We start from the raw sequence: 9510 nt of genomic DNA on the forward strand, positions 1-9510 counted from the left end.
CTCGAATGCGCAGAAGTAGTGTCACTCGCGTGACGTATTGTGGTGCCCCGGTGGCTGTGGCCTGTGCTGCTTTCTCCCGACTTTTGTTGCTTGCAGCTGCTTGACAGCGGTGTGAACATCATGGCCGGTACAGTTGCGGAATCAACGTCGCGTTTATTACAATTGGCAAAAAAATGCAACTGCTTCTACCTGTCAGGTAAGAAAAAGCGCTCAGACCAAGCGAGGATATCGATCCCAAGCTCCTTCACCATGCACAGCTTACCATTATAAACGAAAACCCCTGACTTTCTAGCTCCGCCGAAATATCGATTTCGACTCTAACGTGTCTTTTCTTTCCTATTTTTCTTACTTAATTTAACTTTTTTAGCCAGAAATTCCTATTTTAAGCCTCCAAATTAAACGGCTGTGCCGCCGAGTTTCCTGTACGATTTTCGACAAAAGTGACATATTTATTGGTTCTTGTAGATATAAATTTGCATATTTCTAAAGTCGCTGTATAAGAATGCTCCTTTTGAGAATTTGGAAAACAAATTATGCCTTGGTATTTCTTAATATATTTTTTCCACTTGGAGAATAGAAGGGGGAAAAGGTGCGGTTTGACTTCGAAGATGTTCCTGTCAATAAGTGACAGGTGTGCCGCTATTTTTGAAGCTCCACCTTAAAAGTAAAAATAGTTGCCATTTGATTTTAGACAATTTAGCTGATAGTATTCATTTTAGCCGATTACCTTGAATTTTCGTTTCTTCACATCCTTCTTTTGTGTAATATATTAATTTTATCTTTTTTGAGGGTTATGAATATACTTCGCGTGCTCCGAAATCTTGTTTGTAAACATTTCTTGCTTTTATCGATTACGATCCGTTCCATTCAGGGAAAAGTATTGGACTTTTTTCTACGTTACTGTGAATTGTTATGTAACTTATTCTTACATATTATAGTGTATTTTCTTTTATGTTATTTATTTTTGTATAAAATTATGTATGAAGCTCGATTTCTATTTCTTAAAATTTGAGTGCTAATAGTTTTTTACTTCTGGCCTTATTACATCCAGTGGTGTAGTTCTAAGAAATAAAGTAGCCTGGCGGTATTTTCATAGAAACTTTCACTTACGATGGAAACTTAAGCTAAAGGCTTGGTCTCTAACTTCGGAAATTGAATTCTTAAAAATTATCTGAAACTTACCGAATACATCTTGAAATTTGCCAAAAATTTATTTAAATTTACCAGAAAAATTATTGCAGCCAAAATAACGAAATTTAAAAAATATATAATTTTGCGGTTTGGAGATAAGATAGGATTCAAAACAGAAAATTCTGAATAATGAGCCTACAGTGGATAATCATTCATTTAAAGTACTAATGTATATAAAATGTTTAATTGTATGAAAAGTTACGACACTGTATGTTTAAACAAATTAGAATGAATTATTTCTGGTATATTCGTGGTTTTAATTAATTATTATCTACTGTAGGTTCATTATCTACTGTAGCGTGGTCTCCCCTATACTTCCAAGATTTGAAAATATTTTCTCTTCAATTTTCAGACTAGAGTGAAATTCTTCATGTTTTACATCTAAGAAAAACATAAGTTTAATCCTCATAACCATTTCTCAGAATAAGAGGGAGAACAAACAAACTAGACTTCATCCAATTGACATAATCATTTCTCAACAATCACCTCAACTTTAACAACGTTTTTGGGCCAAATAAATTTTTTTTCTTTGCATATTTCTAAGATTTATGGATAGGCCAAAACCTAAAGTACTTGAAACTACCAAAAAGCCATTTTTGATAAAGGTGGACATCTCTTTTATGTTACTTAAACTTATCAAAGTTTTAACTTTTTCAAACAAATTACATAAGCCAGGAATTGAAAAAATGGTACATTCCGAATGTCTTATTCTCAAATCACTTATTATAAAATAACTTTTGTTTAATTTCGCAGTTTTTACCTGCTTACTGACAAAAGTCCTATACTCCTTACCGATTTACTAAAACTTTGATTTGACAAATTTATCAGTGTTTAATCTTTAAAGCTGAAAATCTTGTTACCAAGGCGCAAGCACATATGTCATGAAATATACTCTTTACCTTATGACGAATCTAGAGAAAAACGGTGGAATTTTCAATAAATTACTGAATATTTCCAGGAAAAACGCCGCTATTTTATCACTTTTAATCTTTTTTAAATTTTCCAATGAATTTCAAACGAGGACAAGAAATTGTATCAGAAAGAAAAAGTCGAATACCTATATTATATTTAAAAAAGATCACACTTAACAAATATTTTGGCCATTTTTTGATAATATATGTGCTTTTTGGAGTAAAAAAATGTAGACACTTATTACTTTGTCAAAAAAAATGGTTCGAAAAATGAGTAAAATTCGTTTCGTAAAAACAATGTATTTAAATGGCTAATGATCTGTTAATATTATCTACGCAATTTAAAATGAATTCGGTGCCCTGGCGGTGCCAGGACTCTGCTGGTCTCGACTACACCACTGCTTTTATCTCTTTTTCTCCGTTTCCAAATATGTATTCTAGTATGTTTAGCAAAATTATATTTTTTCAGTGAGTTAGACTTTTTCTGATGAATTATCGAACATAAAAGCTTTATCACTCTGTAAAAATAATACAATTTTTTATTATCTTTTGTAATTACTTAGTAAAGTATTGATCGCCGTAAAAAAATATTATTAGATTTGATGATGATGATTGAAATTGATTGAAAGATTCGCTGACTATATTCAAAAAAAGTTAAACATTCATAATTCTCACAATTATGTTCTCATTTTTTTGTATACTTTGTGATTCGCTATCGCACACAGTGATTAGATATAAACATTATTTTTAGAATTACGTAACATCTGTAGATAAAGGATGATTTTTTTAATGGAATGACAAGCAATTATAAAAATCTACAAATTAAAATTTGTATAAAAAAAGTCTAAAAAATATAATGTAATTTGATTTCAAGATAATTGGTTTTTATATTGCATCTTTTCAGAATTACAGTTTAACAGAAAACTTTTTTTCGAAGGCATAACTTTGAAACCGCGTAATCATGATGTAGTAATTATCACGTGAGAAGAAACGAGGTCAGGCATTCCATCGCGCGATGCACTCGTCATTCATATTTTTATTCCAAATTTAATCATATGAACCACAAATTCAATAATGCGTGTTTTTACAATCTAGAAAGACTTTTTGTCTAAGAAAGTTATTTAATCAATATTATTTAATATTTTAATTTTATAAGATTATGTGAATTTAAAATACTTGATTTTCAATATTTCTTATGCAGATTGATTGAGATCGTTCAATTTAAAAATGTTTGCATAAATGTTCTTTAGGATTCCATTCGGGCGAATGCAGAGCATTCGTAGTCGACGGTCAGCAAGTGGGTCTCGTGAGACCCGATGTGATGAAAGAGTTACTAAACTACCCACAGGTAATGCAAAGAAATTAAAAAACGGAATAGGTGATAACTTTAGTATTTTTTAATTAGAAACAAGTCTTTTGAATAAAATATTTTGCAAGTGGATACATTTGAAAATTTACTTCCTAGGTGTTTCAAGTTCAGCCAGAATATGTTCAGCTGAATCCAGCCTTCAGAGATTATGCAGAACGAAGTGAAAGAGTCGACCAAGTTCTGAGAGAATTGAAGGCAGGGGGGAAATTTATTACCTTAAGAGGCTGGCGAGAAGAATACTATGACGTTCGAACTCAATTTAACACACAGCCTTTATTCAAAATGGATCGATCTGCTACTTGTATGCATTTCTATACCTTGTAAAATTCTCTTTGACAGCAATTCTAAGAAATTTAAATTTCCAGGTTTATTTGGAATCCGAAAATATGGAGTAGACATAAACGGTTATGTGATGGATCCCGTAAAGGGACTCTCGATTTGGTTGCAAAAGAGAAGCCCAACTAAACAAACGTGGCCTAGTTATTGGGATAATTTCGTCAGTGGAGGTCTGAGTGTCGGTTTCGGAATTCACGAAACTGCGATAAAAGAGGCCGGCGAAGAAGCCGGTATTCCGAAAAACATAATTTCAAAGCTCAAAAGCGCAGGATGTGTGTCCTTATTTTTTGAGTGTGACAGAGGATTGTTCCCCAACACAGAGTTCATCTATGATTTGGAATTACCTCCAGATTTTGTACCGAAAAATGGAGATGGCGAGGTCGAAACTTTTGAACTGCTACCAGTCCGGGAATGTTTGGAGCGTGTTCTCTCTCCAAGCTTTAAAACTACTTCGGTTCCAGTGGCACTAGACTTTATGATCAGACATGGATACATCACACCGGAAAATGGTAAGACCATATTTCCCTTCTTATCAACAGGGTGTCCAGCGACCTAGAAAACCTGGAATTCTCATTGATTTTTTTTAAATCTTGTAAACCTGGTACTTTTCTTGAATTTCTCAGGATAACCTTGAAATTGATTTATTTTTATCTTTTATAACAGTTTCTGAGGGGTTGACCACTCGTTTTTGAGGATACACCAGATTTCGAGAGGTTAAACAATCATTCTAAAGATTTCAAAATATTTCAAAGCTTTTATAATATTTAAAAGGATTTTGAACATTTCAAAGAAAGTTTTCACAGACGTCAAAGACTACAAAAGGATTCAAGGATTTAAAAAAGGCGTGTAGACAAAATTTCACAAAGATTTCGAATATTTCAAAAAGATTTTTAAACTTTCAAAGGATTTAAAATATTTTAAAATGGATCACAGATGTCAAAGATTTCAAAACGTATCAATTATTTTAAACGATTTCAAAAGGTTTTAGAAGATTTCAAAATATTTCACTAGGATTTCAAATATTTTAATGATTTTAAATGAATACACAATATTTCAAAAATATTTCAAAGGATTCAAAAGGTTTCGAAAATTTTTAAGATTTAAAAAAAAGGTATATTGCTCCAGATTTCAAAGGTTTTAAACAATTTCAAAAAGTTTCAATAAATTTGAGATTTCAAAATATTAAAAGGATTTCAAACGAACACAAAAGTTTTCTAAACATTTCACAAAGATTTTGAAACCAACATTTTGAAAGATTTCACAAATATTTCAAATATTTGCATGATTTCAAATGAATATAAAAGATATTACGAAGATTTCATAAAAATTTCAAATTCATAGATTTCAAAAAGGGTACAGTACACTATATTTAAAAGATTTAAAATTTTTTAAACATGTTGAACGATTTCAAATTTGTTTAGAAGATTGCACAAAGATTTCAAATAGTTCAATGATTTCAAATAATTAGAAAAGATTTCACAAATATTTTTAAATTTTCAAAAAGGGTGCAGCACACCAAATTTCAAGTTTTTAAAAAGATTTTACCAAAATTTGAAGACTTCAAATGTTTCAGAAATTTTACTGATTACAAATGAGTACAAAATATTTCATTAATATTTCAAAGATTTCAAAACATTTTTAAAATTTTAAACGATTCCAAATTTTTTTAGAAGATTCTCAAAGATTTCGAATATTTCACAAAGACTTCAAAACATTTCAAAAATATTCCAAATTTTTAAGGATTTCAAATGAATACACAAGATTTCACAAATATTTCAAAGATTAGTACTGTACACCAGATTTCAACAAATTTTAAAGATTTTAAAGGATTTCAAATTTGTTTAGAAGATTTTATAAAGAATTCAAACATTTCACAAAGGTTTTAACAACATTTTAAGACTTCAAAAGATTTCAAATATTTTAATGATTTCAAATGAATACAAAAGATTTCACTAATATTTCAAATATTTCATCAAGATTTAAAAACATTTTAAAGATTTTAAACGATTTCATTTTTTTAAAAGAATATTCTAAAAGATTTTACAAAGATTTCAAATATTTCACAAAGATTTCAAAACATTTAAAAAATGTTTCAAGGATTTCAAATATTTTATTGATTTCAAATGAAGACACAAGATTTCACTAATATTTTAAAGATTTCATAAACATTTGTATAAAGATTTCAAATTCAAAGATTTCAAAAAGGGTACAGTACAACCAGAATTAAACAAATATTAAAGATTTTAAACGATTTCAAATTTGTTTGGAAGATTTATATAAAGATTTCAAACATTTCACAAAGAAATTACCAAAATTTTACGACTTCAAAAGATTTCAAATATTTAACAGATTTTAAATGAATAAAAAAGATTTCACTAATATTTGAAAGATTTTATCAAGATTTCAAAACATTTTCAAGATTTTAAACGATTTCAAATTTTGTTTAGAAGATTCTAAAAGATTGTTTAAAGATTTCAAGTATTTCACAAAGATTTCAAAAATATTTCAAGGATTTCAAATATTTTAATGATTTCAAATGAAGATATAAGATTTCACACATATTTCAAAAATTGCATTAAAATTTCACAGAGATTACAAAAGAATACAAGAATTACCAAGATTTCAACAAGGGTACAGTATACCAGATTTAAAAGATTTGAAATAATTTAAAAATGTAAATATTTCAAAAGATTTCTGACGTTTGAATTATATTAAACTAATACAAAAGATTTCAGAAATATTTCACAAATACTTCAAAGAATCAAAAAGGATTTCAAAAGATATCAAAATGGGTACAGTACGCCTAAATATGAAAACATATCAAAAACTTTACAAGAGTTCACATTGTTTTAAAAGAATTCAAAACATTTCGCAAGCGTTTCAAATATTCCAGTGATTTTAAATAAATAAATAGAAAAAATGCAGAAAAGGCTTGACAAATATTTCCAAGAATTTATAAGTATTTCAAAATATTTCAAGAATTTAAAAAGAAATAATATATTTCAGAACTTAGAAATTTATGGCCAATAAAATAAATGAAATATATCATCCTTTACATGCATAACAAACGGTTATTTGATGTAAAAAAAGTAGACCTGGAAAAACTTGATTTTTTAACCTGGAAAGAACATTGAATTGTGTTCCCAGGATTCGCTGGATACTCTGCTCAAATACGCGTAATAATAACTTCTTTCCTGTAATCAAAATTCTAATGTTACAGAACCCAACTTTATTCAAGTTGTAGAATTACTGCATGTGCCACTGCAAACGATGTTTAATCACCCACAAAGGAAATACAAAATAACAGCCAATGGAGGAGCGAATGACGCAATAGATCGAGTTTTATTTTGAATAGGTACTAATTCTATAAAACCACCCGAAGGCGCCGATTGGAACTAAATGCTATATTTTCAGTTTATCTTTTATCGTTAGGATTTGCTAGACAGCATTTCTCATTTTCCAATTATGTTATCTATCGATTTTTATGACGCATTTGATCAATTTTGTACTACGAGCGTCGAGCGTTAATTCTTGTTTTCTATTTTTTTTACAAGTCAAAAGAGAAGCCGTAAAAATATTTGTTTTTATAGTAAGTACTGTCTGATAAAAGTACAAATTAAACTGATTTGATAATTATATATTTGATTCAGCATTAACGTTAATTCGCACAAGTTTATTCGTAATTATATTTTTCTTAAATTTTTTTTCTCTAAGAGCTTCCAATTTTTAGGTAAAAAAAAATAAAGCAATATTTTTGGCAGATCTTTTGATTTACGTGGCAAAATGTCTGAATAATTAAACGCACTCGTATCAAAATTTGCGAAAGAGTTTTAAGAGATAGCTCTATAATCTTAGCATGTAACCCTAAGGTGTGGGTAGTATTTTTAAATAATCTTGGAATCTTCTTAAGGCAATGTCATACTTACTCGATATCTACCTTGCCAACAGTTTTTTGCCAAAATCAAAGTTTAAAATTTGAGAAATTAAATAGATGTTACTAAATTAACAAATAAATTTGGAAGTTTTGTTTGAAATTAGAATAATTTTGGATCAGATAAACGTTCCTTAGGGCCTCTTATTTACTTTTTCAGATTTTCAACTTATAAATTTCGTGTGGACACGAGTTTGACAAAAAAAAAAAAAGATATCGTTAAGGTGGGAATCGGGATCTTCAAATTAATTTACTGTACTGATGTAATTTCCTTGATTCGCTGAGTTTTTGATACTTTACTTTTTACTGTAATTCTACAAATTTTTGCGTGTTTTTTTGCAAAATTTCGAATTCCAGTGCGAAAAATTCGACGTAGCTTTTTTATTGAAAGAACGCCAATTTAGCAGGTCAAAATTGTACGTTAATTATGATAGGAATACTAGGTAGATTTTTTAAAAGAATTGAAGAACACTGATATCAAAGATATCGAGAAAGTCGCTGAATATTTCGTATGCATGTGCATACAAAAATGTGATGCGAATTTCATACTTCGACACATCGCATGGAAAAAAACTCTACATAATCCCAAGCTAAAAATAATGAGGCGTTGCAATTTTTTTCCTAGGGATATTATACAATAATTATTTTCTTGAGGACGATATTAACACCCTCAACTCTCCAAGCACATTGTTTTGCGTTTATGTATGTCCTGAAGAAAAATAAATGTGCATTACATGAAAGTTTTTGGATAAATTTAGAAATTTGTATCCATTTTTTTTTCAAGGGCAGTATCTCAAAATTAATTGGATGCAGCGATTGCAAAATTTACATTCCAAGGATGGAATAAAGTATTTTTAAGATATAGAAAATCGTTTAGTTATTAAGACTATTCAGCATGTTATTTTATATTTAAAGTTAAATAAACACCTAAAAAGTAATTAAATCATTTAAAGGAATTTTGAAAGTAAATTTTTCGTCTCAAGAACAGAATTTTCTTTTTGGAACACGTTATTCTTAAAGTCGAAAAGTAGTAGATGATTGAAAAATCTTCTTTATTTTGATAATTAAGTTAATTATTTAGGCTTAAAAAATCTATTTTGTTAATTTCCATTGAGGTTTGCAATATTAAAAGATTATAGAATAAAGCATTTGTGCATTTTTTTAAACGCACCGAAAAGATTTTAAAAGAATGAAATTCTAATCAAAAATCTGTTGGTTTACTTTATTGGTATTTCCTACTCTCGAGAAATGTTACTAGACTTCAGGTTTATCGTACATTTGACTTTTCGTAAATTGAGCAGCATGGCATAATTGCGAAACGTATTAGCGTGACATAATTATGATAGCATAGTCTCTAAAACAAACAAATTGACTTTTTGTGCATGCCGCTTTTGTGTCTTATGTTTCCAAAAAACTGATTTCTGTACAAGAGGAAATAAGAAGCTCAAATTTTATTTCTACTTTATACCTAGCATTATATCTAGGTATAATTTCTCTTAATATAAATATGGCTTTTATTATAATTACAATTTTATAAATGAATAGTTCTTTGAATATAAATTTTTTCCTGATTATTACCCAGACTGCATTAAATGCCTTTCTCTTGCAGTTTTTAATTTAATAAATTGTACACATTGGAGACATTATATAAGGAATTTATAATTAATGTATATAAACCGGATTACGAAGTTTTCATCTAGATTTTTGAATTGTTTGATTGTAAAAAAAAAATAACGAAATAAACAGCTGCTCACTAATTTGAAAATTTCATT

The 9510-nt window shown here is 28.9% G+C and overlaps 1 protein-coding gene across 1 annotated transcript; it reads left to right on the forward strand.

Annotated features, from left to right (window-relative positions):
- Positions 1 to 8473, forward strand: LOC117168785 (uncharacterized protein YJR142W). Its single transcript, XM_033354586.1, has 5 exons — positions 1 to 196; positions 3353 to 3450; positions 3568 to 3772; positions 3837 to 4316; positions 7028 to 8473. Exons 1-5 carry the CDS (start codon positions 121 to 123, stop codon positions 7156 to 7158), a joined length of 990 nt encoding a protein of 329 aa, XP_033210477.1. The 5' UTR covers positions 1 to 120; the 3' UTR covers positions 7159 to 8473.
- Positions 8474 to 9510: the final 1037 nt, after the last annotated feature.

This window comes from Belonocnema kinseyi, chromosome 3 (assembly GCF_010883055.1).
Source record: "Belonocnema kinseyi isolate 2016_QV_RU_SX_M_011 chromosome 3, B_treatae_v1, whole genome shotgun sequence".
Classification (NCBI taxonomy): Eukaryota; Metazoa; Arthropoda; class Insecta; order Hymenoptera; family Cynipidae; genus Belonocnema; species Belonocnema kinseyi.

Excerpts from the sequence above, each read along its gene's own strand:
- LOC117168785 (XM_033354586.1), top strand. The coding sequence starts at position 121 with ATGGCCGGTACAGTTGCGGAATCAACGTCGCGTTTATTACAATTGGCA. Across the intron at positions 3,451-3,567 it reads AGTTACTAAACTACCCACAG|GTGTTTCAAGTTCAGCCAGA; the intron begins GTAATGCAAAGA and ends TTTACTTCCTAG. Across the intron at positions 4,317-7,027 it reads ATACATCACACCGGAAAATG|AACCCAACTTTATTCAAGTT; the intron begins GTAAGACCATAT and ends CTAATGTTACAG.